Here is a 19554-nt window from a genome sequence, read left to right as displayed (position 1 = left end):
TCACCCTACTTTTTCTTCGCTACTTTTCCTCTTCACCTTTCTGAATCATATTAACCAAGGCACTGATGTCACTCATAACGATGAGTATAATAATTAAAGTAAAAACAAATAATAATAATAACTAAAGTAACCTTAAATCTTATTCATCTTATAATATCTTAAAACTAACGTCAAAAGATTTTGCAGAAGTCAAATGATAAAACTAGATCATAATAATAAGGCTTATAGCATTCTATTGATTGTATTAATAGAATCTTAAAATTAACAATTTTGAAAGTGTAGAAAGGGTATTTTATGCGTTTTCCAAAACAAAAGTCTTCCTTCCTAAGTCCTACAAAAGTCCTAAAACTTCCATTTTAAATTGTTTTATAAAGGTTTCCATTTTCAGCTTTAAACCAAAGAATAATTAAATATTTTTAAAATTTTCAGGGATTTCAAACCTTGATTATAACATTTTTACATGTTAACAGTTCATAAAAATTTTGTGAACAAATATGCCAGAACAACAAAACAATTAACCAGAAACGTTGAACCATTTTCATGGGGCAAGCAGTAGCGTTTTTAAAGTTAAAGCTATCCAGGGCAAATCAGGATAGCTTCATTTTCCTGATGTCTTCTTCAATTTGTATCCCAAATATAAATAATACTGCAAATATAAAAAAGTATGGCAACACTTAACACTAAACGTAAACTGTACCCGGCTGAGTGTGTACGCGGCACATGTACTTTTTTCTCTTCGTCTTTTCCAGTATAAGATAATCTAACATTGTTTTTCCGTTAAACGTGAGAAGGAAAGATTATAAAATATGTCCTCTTTAATTTTGGTTTGAGTTTAAAATTAAAACCTATATTGATCACCTAAAAATTAACTGCATTACGGAATTTAGAGCTGAGTATTGTTATTGTTCTATTTTAGTTTGATGCTATGAAACCGAAAATGTAAATCTGTAATTTTTCCAAATATTCTTTCTGGATGAGTTTTCAAATTAGATAAACAGTTATTATATCATACACCTGAAGTATAACAATTGTTAAAGACTAATATCCACAGGCGTTTTATCTTCTTATGTTACAATCTAAAATGTAGAAAAATTTTAAGACTTAAGCATGATGAAAATCGAAAGTGATATTGCTAAAAAATAAATATGATGACAAACATGTTGACAAATTAAAATGTTTTCTACTTTTAAATATTCTTAAAACTGCTAACACATAATTTTAACAAAATTTAAAAATATAAACATTTTAATTTTGCTGATTAAATATTTAAAGAATCTATGTATCGTGTATTGCATAAATTATGCAAATATCTTAAATTCTAAATGATGATACTTATGCATAGTAATTCATACATTAATAAATATTGAAATTTAGGCTGAAATAATTAACTTGAATTGCAATTATATACAGTAATAAGCGTTTTTAGTTACATTTCATTAACTACCTATCGACCAGACTTTTACAGATTCGCTTGGATAACACTCAATTATAAAAAGCAATTTCGTATAAATTATTAAAAATTATATTTTGAATTATTCTAAAACACTTTTCACAAAATGATACTTTTAAAAGCACAAATTAAATGAATGATTTTATTCTTAATAATGAAATTAGTAAATTAACTGATTCTATAAATAAATGAAAGAATAACCATAAATGAATTTAATCTAAATACTTTCCAGACTATTGTTCTCTGCTTCTTTACTAAAGTTTCTATTGCCGGAAATTTCCTTGATTGAAGCTCTCGTAAGGAATTGAAACCTTTCACCTTCTAATTTTCATAAACATTTAAGAGTAAATATTACCTTTCTTAAATACAGCTTTGTAAATGCTGCATTTCGTAAGTATTTCTATTCTCTTTTAGTTTTAGTTGAAAAGAAAATGTTTGAAATATGTTCATTAAAAATAATTTATCTATCTTATATATGTAAATAATGATTTCAACTCATTAGGTAATTTTTTTTCATAATATTAATTCTTGTGTATATTATACGGTGTTGTATATAATCATTTTCATTGCATTAAATATAACTTTATGTTATTACTAGAGGTGTAAACTCATATTTATCATAATCATTTTAGAAAGTTTTATTTAAGCATTAATCAATTAAGCATTTAAATTCCTCGCAATAAAATTTACTATACAGTTAAATAAAGAAACATCTTAAAATATATTAGCCATAAAAAACTGAATATTCTATTGTCATGCTGGTTAAAGTCTGGTGACATAGCTTACGCATCAAATTTCAAAACAAGAAAATCTTATCGGAGTCTTCCAAAATAAAGTGAAAGGCAGTTTTATTTCCTGGTGTGAATATAATTCCTTCTGTTCCTACAACTAATGTTGTAGACACGAAAAGTAATATTCTCATTTGAAGATTATTAGACACATTGCTGTTGTTACTTCTACTCACTTGTCTGACGTAGTCAGCCCAAGCCCACAAAATTCCTCGTGGCAAGGGTGTGCAGGAAATGATCGAAGAACTTGCAAGAATATAATCATTTTCATTGCATTGTAGAAGAAAGAAAAAAAAAGTTGTTTGGGAATTTTTTTGAGTCTTTTGTTACTTTATTGATCTTATTCTGCTGTTATTTTTAATATTTCCCTGTTTGTTAATTTACTATCTTAAAAGATTTAGTGTTTTAAAATCTCATGTTATTTTTTGTTTACGCGTCCAGATCTTTATAATTAGCGAAAAATGTTACTTGAAATACACTCATGTCCGTAAATTAAGGATAATTCGGAGTAACGCGGAAATCGAATTCTAAAATAAATATATCACTATTAAAATCACTACACACATCTTCAAGAATCATGTGCAAATTTCAGGAAGTAACAAGATGACACCGATGGTACGCCACAATGACGAGAGTGTAAGAGAATGATATATAAGGAATACAGGCAAAGAAGTAAAATTGTTCGCAGGCGCTTTATAAGCATTTCAGTGCAATAACCGAATAGTTATGACACAAAGGACGCATTTGGATGATTTCTTACGTGGTAGAATTATCGGCCGTCTGGAATGTGGGCGTACCCAACTGGAAGTATCAGACGAACTTGGAATTGCCCAGAGTGTCATCTCCAGGCTTTGGCAATGATTACAAGATGATGGTAATGTGAGTAGACATTACAGCACAGGTCGCCCCAGAATTACAACGCCGAATGAGGACCGGTATTTGGCAGTTACTGCCAAAAGAAACAGGTAGAGCACAGCCTCAGACCTGTCTCGTCAGCAATCTTCAGCCACTGGTACGACAATTTCAATGCATACCGTGTACAGACGCTTAGAGCAGATTGGTTTATATGCTCGTAGACCTGTCAGATGCGTTCCACTTACTGCAACTCACTGTCGCCTGCGGTTAGCCTGGAGTAGAGAGCATGCATTGTGGACACCGCAACAGTTTGTGTGATGTTTTCCGACGAGCCCAGGTTTAGCTTGCAGTCTGATTCCCGCCGGACTTTCATATGGAGAGCTCCAGGTACCCGTTACCACCAAGAAAACATCACTGAACGACACCGTTACGGTGGTGCAGAAGTGCTCGTTTGGGGTGGAATTATTCTAGGTTCCAGAACTGACCTGCATGTTCAAATTGGAACCATGACAAGCCAAATCTATCGGGACGTCATTCTGGAGCAACATGTACATTTGTTTCGGGGCGCCATGGGCGCACAATTTGTGTTTATGGATGACAACGCCCTTCCTCACCGTGCAAACATCGTAAGCGAATGCCTTCTATCGGAGGATATCACCCGTATGGACTGGCCAGCATTCTCACCGGACTTGAATCCAGCAGAAAACATGTGGGACATGCTTGGCCGACGAGTTGCAGCCCGTCAACCTCCCTCTACATGTCTACCGGAACTTCGGAGAGCATTGCTTTTTGAGTGGTGTAATATCCCCCCAAGATCAGATAGATAATTTGATAGTCATCATGCCTAGGCGTTGTACGGACTGTATTGCATCGTCTGGGAGACATACAATGTATTAACAATGATCCCAACCATGTAATAATTGTTTTTTGTAAATAGGTTTTTTTTTTTTTTTTTTTTTTTTTTTTTGTAATTTGCTCCAGGAAGAAAAAATCGCTATTTTTTTAATAACATCAAACATATAGCATCTCTTTTTGCTCTTTACCTATTGTTTAATAAATAAGCTTTACAAATAAGTCAAATTTGTTTTGCTTCTAACTCTTCCTTTGCCTAATTTTGCATTATCCTTAATTTATGGATATGAGTGTACATGGACTTCACCTTGTAAGTCGCTGAGAGTTTGACTTGAGTTTAAATTCCAAGGAACTGGATAGTTGCAGAGTGGCTTTCGTTTTTCACGTGGTAATGGGAATCCAAGTCAGTTTTCCTTAAAATATCATGTACGAAGGCATCGTTTTCCTTAGCAAATGTAACTAACTGTGTGCATCAATCTAATCAAGGAAAAAAAAAACAGAGTTGACCTTAACAGTAGTAGTTCAATACAGTATAAGCAATATATTATTGGGAGTCTGTGGTATATTTAAGATATCGAATATTACCTATTTGATGAGTAGACAAAAAAAGTATGCATTTTGAAACGATACTAGTTTCCGTAAGCCTGACAGTCATAATTTTAAAATTATAATAAAATCATATACATTCAAATGTTAAATGTAATACTTGTTCACAGACAGCATACATTAGCAGGAAAATAGTAAGATTTTTCTCCTATTAGATATGAATGCCTAAGTTCTTCAGCTTGCATTTTTGGATTTATAGTGATTTCACTGATGAACATCTTTCAGAATTCTCATATTGTAGCTTAATAAAACGTTTTCAAAATGCCTTTAATTCAAAACTACAAATACTTCGCCAGTAATCACGAAACAAGGCACAGCAATTTTAAAGTTTTCTGTCTAGATCTTCCAGATAAGATTGCAAATAATCACTTATATGAAGAAATTTATTTGAATCAATAAATAGTACTTATTGTTTTCGTATTCATAGCTAGATCTTCTTCTGTTCCTCTGTTCCCATGTTTTTTTTTTTCCAACGGAAACATTATTAAAAAAAACTACACTCCTTCATATGTCCTTAATTTATCATGCATTATAAATATTTGCGACATCAAATGCAATGTTTATTTTATAATATATGTAAAAAATCTTCCTACGCATATCAGAAATAGTTCTTCTTTCTTGTATATATTTCCATGCATTGAGGTTCTTTTAATTTTATATTTTATATTTTCAGTATATTTCTGCAAAATTTAATTTTACGATCTTGCCTATAAGCCTTTATTTCCCTAATTGTCAATGCCAGTATATTTAAATTTGGTAGGGCGCGTGAAGGAATTCAAATTCTAAGTAACAGGAGTAAGGAGTTTTTGAGGCCTGTAGCTTAATTTTTACTACTTGTTAACATTTTCGAATTTTTAGTTTAGTTCTTGTTATTTCAGTTATCGCCCGAGTGAGGCGTGTGTTAACGTAAAGTTGGCGCATTGTGAATTTTAAAGAGTTTAATAAAGCGTTCTTTTGACCCTTCTCCTGTGTAGTTCCTACACGCACTTACTACACGTACAGTTATCACTTAAAAGATAAGCAAATGGATATTACACATAATCTTCCTAAACATGTATGTAGTTACCGAAATTCCCGAAAGAAGACACAAAATTTTGTGAACGAAATTTTAATACCGGTACAGTTAGTTCTTTGGCGCAAAATCTTAAATCTAATCTATGTATCGGTACTTGGAAAAAGCATTGAACATGTCAAATACGCATTATGTATTAGTAAGTTAAATGCGATATACTCCATACCTTCAAGCGAGAAATTCTGAGAAATATGTGTAGTTAATATTTTCATAAGATATGCTGATATTTAACAAAGACTGATATTTTACTTAATACGGAACGATTCATCCTTGAAAAAAACTTTTTCTTAATTTCTTCCTAAATTTAATTGAAGATTCTCGACATTTAACTACTAATAGGCATTGAAATGCGATCCAAATCCATAAATATGGTCTCGAATATCTCCTCAAGTTTTGCGCGGACAGGCACGAAATATTTTGTATTCATTTAAATTAAACATGATAACTATTTAACTAATTAAACTCTATTGTTCCCTGCTGCTTGTAAAACTTTAAGCTTTTATATTAGAAACAAAATCCTCACCTACACTACAGATATTATTACAGAAAATCTGCATGCTCCATTTATGAAATTTTATAATTTTAAATACATTTCTGTTATCTATATTTAAGAAGATAAAGCTCCATATCCGTCGGTTTCTAACGCTCTTTATGTAAGTAATATGTTCCTAATCCTCATGTAATAGGTGAGCTTGTATTCATATATTTTTAACAGTTTTCTCTAAACTCATTTTATGTTACTTCAGCTTCATCATCACACGTTGTCTTAGCTTAATTACGCATGCTTGATATTATGCACAAAATGTTTAGCCTAGGAGCTTTAATCTCAAAATGGGATTTTAGGTTGGTTCACTATCAATTGTATACCGCTTTTCAAACTGTGGATTCCAAATATTGTCGCCGTGTATTAATTTTAAAGAAATTAAATAAAGAATAATCGGTATGTATGTGTGAAAAAAGTTAAATGCTATATTTTAAGGAAATAATAAAGCGAATATAAAAATATGTACGAAAACCTTTAACATCTATCGGGAAATCTAAAGATATGCTATTTTGAATATTTTGCGATTTTGCTGTAGAATTGAATTTTATCTGGCGTAATTGGGAAGAACATGGTATTAATACATAAAATTTAATAGTTAAAAGACAAAAAACGAATTGTACTAGCCATCTTACTAAGAAAACTGAATATTTATATGATAAACTGAGAAAAGATTGACAAAAATATAAAAATGTTATGCCAACAGTTAACACTGCCTTGGATATTCTAAATATATGTTGCCATGTAGTTTTAAAAATTTTGTGATTATATTGTTGAAATGTATGTGGCATAAGCGCGAATAAAATGGTGCTAATTAAGCTAAAAAGACAGAAAAAAGGGTTAGCAAGAATGACTGCAAGAGGCAAACTAGTAGATTGCGAGCTCAGCGAGAACGTAAAACACTTTAACAAACCTTTTTGGGCGACCGTTAAAATCCGAAACCTTCCCCAATTTTTTTAGCATTTTTAAACTTAATAAAATAATTGTAATGTTAAAATACCGTATCGTATTATCCTTAATTTTGCAATCTCAGGCTACTTTAACGTTATTATTTATATATTTGCAATTTATGTTTAAATTTTTGCTTTTCTATCGAAGTTGCATTTAATTCAACTTGCTTTCTTTCTTTTTCATTTTAAAATTTAAAAAGAAATGAATATTTCCGCATTGTTCCTCTCTATCCCCAAAACGTTGAATACCAGGTCGACAAAGATAGACGGTAAAAATAAATTTTCAGATTTGTGCTTCCGGGAGGCTAAATTAATAAACGTTTGCAGAACACTTAAAAGGAAAATATATTTCATTAATATTTTGAAACATTATTTTCCATTTGGGAATTGTAAATAAGGTTTTAGACTTTTTAAATTACCACTTTAAGTAAAAATTGTAAATTTTGCAATTTATCATTATACTTCATTTTCCATTTCGGCGAGCAGTTTTCGATATTTCGCTTATCACCTTGATTGTTCACTATTCATATTAACTTTTACTAGTAAAAAATAAATTTACGACTTGTTATTTTTCAAACATTCAACTACTGAGAGATAAAAATCGACGTTGATACCAATGTGCAAAAATTATATTTGCATTGGTTTGCATCAAGTTTGGAACGAAGTGTTGTGTTTTTTTCAATAGACCTGCTTAAATCCACCTCTTGTAGTTTCAAAACAATTTTCTTACTTTTGCGGAAGGTGCCTTAAGAACAACATGCATTCAAAATAAGAAAGAGACAAAAATGCAACTCAAAAATCGGCTTTAAGAGAATTTGAAATATGCATCACGTAAACTACGTAAGAGAGCATCAGAACATAACAATTATATATTAAAGTACAAATTATGAAACTGCTGAATGTACTTGGATGTACACACATATACATATATATACATATATATACAGCAATAACCAGGAATATTCAGTTTTCGATCAGTTCGGATTAACTAATTTCAAAAAAATATAAATTTTAATTATACAGCATAAAGATGTGTTCTAAGAAATTGGTACACACAGCTATTTTGTATTTTTTTTTTTTTTTCGTTGTTAACTCGTTAACTTCGTTGTTAATTTCGTATTTTTTTTTCGTTGTTTCGTTGTTAACTGTTGTTGATTTAGCGTTATGTAAAGTATACCACGTGGCTTACGCAAATACGTTGCAGCACTATCAGAAAAAATAAACAGATATACTACAATAGCACTGTAAATGGAGGAAAATTATTAAAAAGAAATGAAATAAGTAAATAAATATTGTAATATATTAATAATAATTTTTTTCACTATTTATACAATTAAGACTTTTTTCCGCCATTTATTTTTGTGTAGCTTTTAAAACTGTGCGATACGATATGCTTTTCATTCTCATGTGGAGTTTCCCATTACAGCACATATACATATGTAATAATAAAATTCCATAGTCAAGAATACACTTAAAATTCTAACTGTATGTTCTTTTCATTTTTAATGGCGACGGTCTCTTATTTGAAAGTACGTGGAATTAAATCCACAGCCCCGTAGTCAAGTTGTTTTTCCCGCCTTTTCTACACCTACAGTTATAGAATGTTCTGGTAATATTTAAAGCGAACTGGATTGGCTGACGAGGCTGACGTCATTTCTTGGAAGCTCCGCCTTTCCAGAGGCAATAAAAGGACTCGCAATATCGGGGTCTTTCCTTTAATGTAATGATGCAGTAAACTTCATACAAAAAGTTATTAGTAATTCTTTTTTATTTACTCTTATAGATCTTAGTTTTTGTAACTGCTATTTTCTCCTGAAATATAATAAATGGATCCTGTTTTTTTGAACTTACCGTCTGATAATTTAAGCTACGACTACATCTATGATTCTTCACCAATCTATTTATTTCGGACAAAAGCTGGTACATCACTCACACACACACAACACACACACACACACACACACACGCACACATATATATATATATGCATATATATGTGTTCAAGTAGATCGTTCTTGAGCTCATATAACTGTCACTGTTGGAGGCGGGGTGAGACTGATGAAACATTTTCGGCTTCATTTAATTTTTTTCCTGTTTGCGCGCCTAATAACATGAAGCGTTAAGACACGATACTCTCGCAGCTGTTCAATACGATTTCAACCGCTGTCGTTAATGTGTAATCTAGGTAACTCGAGTAAGCAATGGACGTTTATGATCATTAAGTTACATTAGCTTCTGTCTATTAATTTCCGATACGCAAGTCTACAGTAAAGACCATTTGGTATAATTCAATTTTAATACGCGTTTAAAATAAAAAAATCATCAGGAAAGGAAGACGAATGAGAGCAAAAAGAAAATCTGATCATGTTTCTGTCACCAAGAAACAAAAAAGGCTCAATATAGAACACTATCTGAATGTTATCTATTTCATGAAGATTGATATTATTTCATAAAAGAGGCAGTGAAAATTAAATGAACTAGACATCAAGTCAAAAAGTGATCAAAATGAACGTTCTGTGCAAATCGCAAGGTATGACTACACCTTCCTATTTATCCAAAGTAATGAATGAAAAGCAGCAACTTTCACAATGTTTGTATTATAGATTCTGAAAATGAAGATAAAAAGGCTTCTTCAAAATATGCGAAGGTATTAAGTAAAATCACTGATGAACAGGATTTATTCTGGTCGCAGTTGCCATCACACACCTTTTAATAATTTCCCGTTATTGGGGCATTCAAATCAGAAGGCATGAGTTACAAATGCTTTATCTGAATATTGCTTATTAACCGTTTTGGTCTGAAAAGATGTTTGTCATATATCGATCCTTTGATCAATTCATCTTTGTAGATTCGTTTCCATCCACTTATGAATGTTATTAGTCAACTCTATTTGCAGGAAATAAACTGGGACACTTATGCAGGTTTAACAATAACATGAGCTATATTTTAATTTTGTAAATACACATTCACTTTTCACAAAGTATTGCTTTTATTCACATTTACATCAAACGCGTAAGTAATGCATTGCATCATTGCATCTCTCAGTTCTTAACACACACACACACACACACACACACACACACACACACACACACAAAAAAAAAAAAAAAAAAAAAAAAAAAAAAAAAAAAAAAAAAGAAGAAGAAAAAATTCCACTCTTGGAATACAGCCAAACTAATTTCAAATTTTTTCTCACGAGCATGCCGTCCTTCTCGCATCAAGCACGTTTCTTCTTCTCGTTGTCAGATTTTCTCCTCTCTTCTTTCAGCTATACGTCGTTGGCTTAACTGTTCTTCCGGCAGGCTTGGTCGGTAGCATCCCCTTACCGAGTATTTGCATGACAATTTTAATGCAGAGAAAATAGATTAGATTTTTAAGATTTAACTAATCTTAGATATTGAATGAATTTATTCTACTTGTCTCTGCAATTTAAATAAAAATATATAAAAATGTACACTATAAGTAACCAGGGATAAACACTCCTCTGTGAGATAGAAACTTTTATTACCTATCCCCTTAGGGAACTACATTACATACAAGGAATATTACAATATATCAAAAATTAAGTCCTATTATTTTGCCGCATGATAAACACATAATCATGATCTTACTACTTATCATCCTAAGCCAATTTTAACTGAATTTCTAAACAACTGCCACCTACCACATCAGAATTTTTATCGAAAACGTAGGCGAAGCATTGCATGAATTAACGGATGCAATATGAGGGCAGTTCAGCATACAGCACTGTTTAAATTATTTCATTGATTTCGAATTTCATTTTGCTAGTCGTTAATAACGTACTGGAAACTGGACGGCAAATTTGTTCCATTGAGTTAGATTCCTTTAATGTATAGGCCCACCAGCGGCCGAGCGGTAAAGTCGCTGAACACTGGTAGTTCGGTCCGAGGTTCGAATCCCGCGAACGGGCTGGCTGCATGGGCGTTTTCGTGGTTTTCCCCATGTGTAACGTGTATACGAGCCAGTTTCCCTTAGAAAGTCCTCCACGAAAGGCATTCCTCCCCTTAGGCAGATAGCCCTCGTGAGCTTTGCCATAATTAAATACACCACACACCACACCTTTAATGTATATGTAGGTACTGAAACAATTATTAGCATAAATGAACAACCGGCTATGAAGAGCAGGAGGAAAAGTAAAATGAAGACTGCGTCGAAATGACTGGATGAAAAATAACGACCAAGCAATTGTTTAGAACTATCATAATATTTGAAACCTTGAACTGAAGATGATCACAATTTTGAACCTCAGTCGTATTATTCCCCGAAGGGTAAACAGTGCAGTTTGTTGTTATAAAGAAATGTATGGAGAGAAATTTCCAAAACCAAAAAAATGTTCAGACATCGATTATGCTATTCTATAAAAGAGATAGAGAATAAAAAATAGGAATAAAAAAGGAATAAAAAAGGAATTATAAATTAATATAATAAAAAGAATAATTTCTAATAAAGGTGTTTGAATATATTAAAAGCGGTTTATTTATTAGACAATAGGAGAAATTACTTTTAAATCAGTCTTTATTTTATGTATCTATTTATTTCCTAAATTGTCCATTTTCAAGCATTTCGGATACTGATGTAACCGATTACGCGGACTATCCGAGGATACTGCTGTATACACCGCTCAGTTTCTTAGGAAATTTATTTTAGTAATAATTCTGAAATAACACTAAATGATGATTCACCTGAGAAAAGAAATCGGTCATTAGTGATTTTAATATATTTGCGGCATTTCGATTTCATCTGAGCAAAAAAAGGAAAAAATCTCTTTTATTTAAAAGGTTTACTACAAAGTTATGTAACAACCGTGTAACTAATAGAATTTTAAATCGACAAGTCAAAAACATTTGAGTACGCTTTATAAATGTCATGTGTGAAGTATATCATTAATAAGCGAGCAGCTCAAGCTATAGTGAAAAAAGAATTAACCTTTCAACGGTTCAGCATAATTCCTTTTTTTTATCAAACGGCATGTCAGAAAAGAACTCAAGTTTCTTTGATCAAAATCAGATTCATTTATTATGGCAGTCACCTCATCTGCTGGGGTTCGGATCCTTTTATGCAATTATTTACTCTCATTAAGGATGTTTTAGGGGATCAATATTTTGAAATATTTTAGGCTATCAAAATTCCCCTAAGCTGTGATTCACATAACTTGAAATACCTGAAAATATTGGTCGAAATGGCAGAGAGTATACTGTCGATATCAGGCTATAACAGACTGAAATAAGAATTCCCTTAATGTTCCTAGAAATGTAGAAAGCTCAGAGAATGTGTTTGTGTACAGATGGATAGTTTTTCAATTTTGTTTTCAAATAGAATTTGCCTAAAGCAGTTTTTGTGGACTTTGTGAACGAATGAGGATTTTCCTACTTTTCTCGTCTTAATGGCTTAAACATTTACTTATTAAAATATAAATTTCTTTACTATCTGTAGTTTATTGCTTTTGATCATCTCCCCTCTGCACACAAAATGGCTGATATTAAATAGATGCAAAGAGAAAGAAGGAATAATAAACCGTCTTCTAATAGAAACATCCCGTCCTTTATATGGTACCTTTTTCACTATTTCTCCCTTAAGATAAGTGCTTACATCACCTTGAATTGTATGGTGGATAATGAGGGTTGAGACATTACTGTGTTGTTGGGAAATGTTTCGAATTTTTACAAGACACAGATATTTTAGACAATAATGTCTTTTGCGCAACAGGGACATTTAAAATATATTTATTTGAAAGTCATTTCTGGAATTTGGTGGCTAGATTGTTCAAGAATAAATCGTCAAAAAACCTGGACTTATTTATTAGATGCCCAGGTAATACCTTTCGTACTATTGGTGCCAGATGAACTTTTTTAAGCCGAGAAGTTTTTTAGGTTTAATATAATGCTGATCATGGAAATTTTGTGTTTACATGATAACATAACAATAATGAAAATGTAACTATACTTTTCATAAGTGGTATGAGTAAGTATAAATGAGGTAATAGGTGGAATATTTGGTGTCTCGTTATTTGGATGGATAATGAAAAAGAAGCAAATGCATTAAAATATTGCCATAGTTAAAGAAGAAAACAGCACATACCTGAATTAATTTTATTTGAAAATATAATCATTTATGCAAATAGAAACCGACATATTTTTGCTTTATCAAGAAATGTATTGAGTATACCATCTTTCTCCTCTGCGTAGAAGTTCTGCCTTGGTGGAGTCTATTCTATGTCTTGGTGGAGAAAGAATTTAATCTCCGGTGTACTTACGTTTTATAAAAGGCATAGTTTCATTTTATTCTTTACTTAGAAGTCTGCTCGCAGGGGAAGAAAAACAAAAGAGGCTTCTATTCTATTCTCGGATATTTTCGATCAAACGTATGACAATGCTTAGACAAACGACCTTCACGTACTTTGCTGACATGAAGTGGTCCAATTCAATCCATTATAAATTTGCTCGCCTTTGGAACAATTTTTAATCTATCGTTATAAAAAATGTATTAGTTAGAACGCTCGGTATTTCGCAAAATTGTAATAGAGCTACGGCCACAAATGCATAAAGATTACTGCTAAAGTATTCACTAGAGATGCAGACGAAAACAGAAAATACCTGTGCTAATTTTGCTATAAAATATATCAATGTTTATTTTAAACATGCAGAACATTAAAGGGTGTGCAATTGTTTTATAATGTATACATTGAGTAGAATATATTTTTTTCTCTGCACAGGTGTTCCGCCCCCTGCTGTGACTTGGTGGAGAGCGTCTACCCTTCTGGATGATACTTTTGAGACCCTTCCAGATGGAGTCGTTCGAAATGATTTGACAATACCGAGGTTACTCCGCTCTGATCTCTTAATGGTGCTTACTTGCAATTCTAACAACAACAATGCAACAGTTGCTGTAGCGACATCAGTGAAGATTAATTTAAATCGTAAGTATCCTCACAAGATTTTCTTTTAAATATTTATTGTTTGAATTGCATACATTTTGTCATCTAACCTCTGAAATATACTTCCGTTTACACTAAAAAATAATTTGGCTTTCGCGAAGCTGAAGATGACATGTGCTCCTTCTTAGTAACTGATTACATTGTGCTATCTTTCAACAAACCTAATTTTATCCTTCATTAACAAAACTATATTTCAACAGTATAGTTTAGCCTTAAACCTTTTATATTTCCGTTACCGTTACTCTGTTTGTGATTAATTTTATACAACGGCTGAACTTTCAATTGTTAAAGACTCTTCTTCTAAGCTTGCTGTTAAAAGAAATAACTTAAATTATGTTTGAAGTTATGACTTTATTTCATGACATAAATATTTTGAACTCAAAATCAATAGTAAAAGCGAAATTTAACTGCAAAGATCGTTTCACTATATGATTTTCTTTTATCTGCAGTTCATATTATCAGAAAAGAGTAAAGAGAATTCAGCTAAACAGCAATATATTCTAAGAAAATATACTCGTACAAACAACAAAGAACAAGCGAATCTTACAAAGAATACTTCAATTTTGTATTAAAAAAGTAAAAGAGCAGATCAAGAAATTAAATAATGCCTACTTCACCTAGAAATACCAGGAGTTTTCTTATACTATTGCCATTTGTAATAAAATATTTTAAAAAGAATTTCGCAATAACATTCCTAAATGTTTCAGTTTTTTGTTCATCCATTATTTTAAAGAAAATACTTGTTAATTTTTTCTGCAATAAAATACCGCCTGTGTTTGCAGATAATAACAATGAACTTCATATAAATTATTATTTATTCATAATGTCAAAACGTACCAGACGTCATTTGCAGTTTACACATTCTATATCAAAAGTTTAAACATGTTTTAATATCATTTTATGATTTTAGGAAGAAAAAAAATATAAGCAATTAGCTTATTTTGCTAAGCTTCTAGGTGAATAAGGATTATCTGAACTGCCAAAAATGCATACAGTGTACAAAAGAATAAACTATTTCCAAGGATATTTACTGACATGAGGATATATATAGGTAAAGTCTTCCTATGTGTAAAGTCTTACTTAGATTGCATACGAGTAAACTGTTTCATAATGAATTATGCATGAATAAGTAATAACAAGCCTGCATGATAAATAAAAGGTATATGCGAAGATGAATAATAATTTAAAGCTGTAGGTATAGTTAAAAGAAAAAATGAAACACGAATTTCATAAAAGCATTCAAATAGCTCAGAAAATGTGTCGGGAAAATATTTTCTCTTGAATAAAAATATCTATTTTTTTGAACGAATGCTTTTTCTTCCTTTTAGTGAAGCCCGTTGAAGTACGAATAACGTCCATCCGTCGACCCTTGTCAGCCGGGCGTCGAGCTGAATTGGAATGCATCTCGACGGGATCTCGGCCAGCAGCCCGCATTACGTGGTTGCTTGGCACGACGCAGCTGGCGAATACGTCGGAAAGTTTCTCTCCAGATCGCAACCGAACGACAAGCATTTTAAACTTCTGGCCAACTGGGGATCATAACAACAAGTATCTCAGCTGCAGAGCAGAAAATCCTATGCTTCCAGGACAGGCTGTGGAAGACGGCTGGACACTTAATGTATCATGTAAGCGTAGTATCTATTATCAGCTATGATGATGCAAATTTATGTAAATATTTGTTTGCTCTAATACGTCTCTCATATTAATAATTCGATAAAATGATATATTCAGAGCTATGAACTATAGAAATATATTGCCCTGCTTTTGTTAACTTAGTTTTTACCTTACTATTATTAAAAATGTGACCGAGATTACAAATTAATTAATTGTATTAAGGAAATGAATACTCTGTATATATTACTTACGTATATTTCAGTAAAAATTTATATATGTGTGGGATGGCATTGTTCATTATAATTGGATGACGCGACAAGCTGTGAGAATAAATCTTTTACTTTTTCGATGATGGAAGTCGGACGATTCCGCCATTAAGACGATGACGCGACTGAAAGATGTTCACATGTAAAAGACAGTCGATTCTCTTCATCTGTATATATCATCTGTGAAAATTCATCTTTCTACACATTAATCATTTTGTAGTTTGTAGCGACCATTCATGTTTCCCTTAAATATTCAAGTTATTTGTAAATTGGACTAGTTTATTAGCCCCTAGACAGCCACAAAAGGAGTAAGTTTACAGACATAATATTCCTAGACAGTAAGTACCGATTCTACATATGTATGCATATTTCAGTGCTAAATGTAAATAATATTGGTTATTGGAGCGTGATAACTGATGGAAAGTATAAACAGCACTGCATAAACCCAATAGTTCAATTTGGGGTTTAAGTATACGGTACAGACAGGATTTGTCCGCATTATGATGAGCAACAAAAACACGGTATTTATGATGAGTAATACTAGAATTATTCTGTTGTCACCAACATTTTTTAAAATCGCACGGAAGCCGTATCGTATATTAGGATTTTACGCAATCTGGTACTGTTATCTTCTTATAATATTAGGCCATTTCATTTTTATATAATCAAGTACATATTTCATTATTATTATTCTGAGGTTGCCGTCCTTTTTAACTTTCTCTTGTTAGCATCACCTCTCCCGCCCTCGAACGACCTCTTAAGTGGTACGCTTCTCGGGCAAGGGAATTCGAGATCTTAGGTCGACGGAGTTTTATGATTATTTAAATAATTTTAATGCAAGGGATGATATAATAAATATTGACAGCGCAGCGCCGTGCGGTATGACGTGATCTGCTTATTATTGCTTTTAACTGGTTATTTTATTGACTCGCGAATTGGTTACAGGATATTTGTGCTCTATTACGCTATTTTATACCTTTTATTCCTAAATGTTATCTATACACGCAGCTTTTACACCTTGTTCTATTCTGGATTTTGGATAGCTATAGTTTCTTCAAATTAACCCATGAATGTCGTTATAGATAAGTACCAGGAATAATTGGTATCTGAATCTAAAAACTTTTTTTCAGACCTTATTATGGCCAACTTGGGTTTCAAAATCAAGAAAAGCTACATAGCCTGGTATTAATTAAGGAAAGTATGTTCTTCATTGAATGAACATCCTTATGTTTAATTTCTCGAAATTATTCGGGATATAAATTGAGCTGATTGGCATATACTTCAGGGAGGGGATATTAAAGGATGGACATGACTTTAAAAACAATACCTATTATTGGAAATATATATATATATATATATATATATATACAATAATAGGTATTGTTTTTAATAATAATACATATTTTAATTTTTAATTCCTCATGATCCATTATTTGGCTGTAAACTGTTTTATCTGTCTATAAAATTTTTGTTTTTTAAATTTTTCCCTCCCTTTCTCTTTCATTTTTTAAATTTTCGATTGAAATTTAAATTACGGTTGCGATTTTTACTTCCTTGTACGAAGTAAAAAGGAAGTATTGTAATTTCGAAAAGTTTCAGGTAGCAACGAAAATATACATTTTGGCCGCTATCGAATGCAATTTAACGATGTTTTTGCGTAACATCTGTACGTAAGGACAGAATAAAAGACTCTTTTCCTCCAAAAAAATTATAAAACTGCTTTAAAATGAATTCTGAAGAGAATTTTTCGTGGTGTCTGTACGTACGTATGTATGTATCTCGCATACCTCAAAAACGAGTAGCCTTAGAACGTTGAAATTTTGTATGTAACACTGCTATAACATGCAGACGTGCACCTCGTATTTTGGTTGCAATCGGCCGCACCAGACATATATAAATATATCCACTCTGCTACCCGTCTCAGTGAGCTCAGTTTCTTTACTCTTATATGTTTGTAAATTGTGCATTTTTTGCTTTAAAAATGATTGAATTATGTTGTTCTTATATTCCGGTTAAGGTTTTTATGCCTTTAGGAAATATGCAAGCAATATTTGTAGAATTATCAACAATTTAAAAGTTGTTTAAGTGCAATTTAGCCTAATTTTTAAATAACATGGCGGAGATATTTGTTGACATTTGAAACAGCAGAATAGTAGATTTATTGCCAATCTAGAAAGACTAAGCTTCGCAACAACAAAGATAACGCCTTCATTTATTATTGCGAATTAAATCGTGCTTAATCCTTTCTGGAATTTTTTCGAGGAAATAAGTGTTTAAGATTTACTTCGTAATTTTTAATACAGATATTTCGAGTTTTTATGCATTTTAGGTTTGTGGCTAAGTGAGAACTGAAAGAATTGAATGAGAAATACTGAATCGTCTGTGAAAAACTGTTTCTTTTTGTTTTATTTGCTTAATTTCTTTTGTACATCGTTTTAGATTTATTATTGTATTTGAATAGAACATGTGGCAACGATTAGATAATTCTTCAAATGATATAAATTTTGTGCATTCTGAATTATAATATGGACGAAATATAATGTGTTAAGTGAACCTTAACCAGAGTGTCGCTATGATAAAGAAATATAGTGAATTTTAAAGAGTGCATTTATTCTATTGTGGTTTATGAGCTATCGTCGAAGTAGATTTAATTCAATCCAATAAGTTTAAATGAAATGCAAAGCAAAATGCGTATAACTTAATATTCCGTAAGGACGTCATGTGGTATACACATCAGATGTTTTTTTTATTGTGGTACTTATCTATATATTCTTAAAAGTTATTAGACACTCGACAAAAACTAAGTACATATTTTTCTATTACTTTAAATATGCATATTTTATTGTCTAAAAAATATTAATAAAGTGTTATTGAAGTGTTTTCAATTCAAATAATGTTGGTTTTCAATTTATTTTAAAGTGTTTTCAATTTCAATTTATTTTGAATATTTTCAATCAAGTGTAATATTTCGTTGTTATTAAATGTTTGCGCGATGTTTTTATTCTACTTATTTGCTATAAAAGTAATAATTTAACTTTACATTAGTATTTTCTGTTGTAGTAAAAATATTTATTTAATGTCGTCTGCCGTCTTGAAAAATGAGGTTTTCAACAAAAAATTAATACATTACTTTCAACGGTATAGCAAATTTTTTAAGTTTTGAATATTTTGCTGTTCTTAAAAACGGCGTTTTTCAAGTTGGCAAGAGACTAAAAACAGCACCATCATACCGCTCCTACCAAAGTAGCAGCAAAAAAGTGGTGATCTCATTCTGTGGAATGAGTATGATGGGCTGCCGAAGACTACGGAGTTTGTTCGTAGCCATGGAATGAACACAGCTTTTAAATCGGAAGGGTTCAACTGCGGTCATTCCTAACTCTTAGGCTCTTAAGGAAGGCTAATAAGAGGGAATAATACCTGGTGATTTAATTTATTATTATGATGGTCTAGCGTTCCCCTTACGTTTCCGCTACCTACACTACAAAATAAGTAAAAATATAAGGTAACAACAAAATAAAGATTATATACAAAATCTGTACCTGTATTCTTATTTGTTCTGTATTAAATCTCTTTTATTTGATTATACTCATTCGTTACTAATTTTT

The 19554-nt window shown here is 31.7% G+C and overlaps 1 protein-coding gene across 5 annotated transcripts in view; it reads left to right on the top strand.

The window, feature by feature from the left end:
* The window catches only part of LOC118187717 (neural cell adhesion molecule 2-like), a 1091694-nt gene that overhangs the window by 938515 nt on the left and 133625 nt on the right, over positions 1 to 19554 (top strand). For all 5 annotated transcript variants that reach the window (XM_085815340.1, XM_085815342.1, XM_085815343.1 and 2 more), the window contains 2 exons: positions 13848 to 14051; positions 15398 to 15694. In XM_085815340.1, the coding sequence (XP_085671466.1) occupies positions 13848 to 14051; positions 15398 to 15694 (501 nt within the window). The remainder of the gene's footprint in view (positions 1 to 13847; positions 14052 to 15397; positions 15695 to 19554) is intronic.

This window comes from Stegodyphus dumicola, chromosome 4 (assembly GCF_044657685.1).
Source record: "Stegodyphus dumicola isolate Sdum_Otavi_A_Nest chromosome 4, ASM4465768v1".
In the NCBI taxonomy this organism is placed as follows: domain Eukaryota; kingdom Metazoa; phylum Arthropoda; class Arachnida; order Araneae; family Eresidae; genus Stegodyphus; species Stegodyphus dumicola.
The sequence above is the reverse complement of the archived record's forward strand: the minus strand, read 5'-3'. Positions and strand labels throughout refer to the sequence as shown.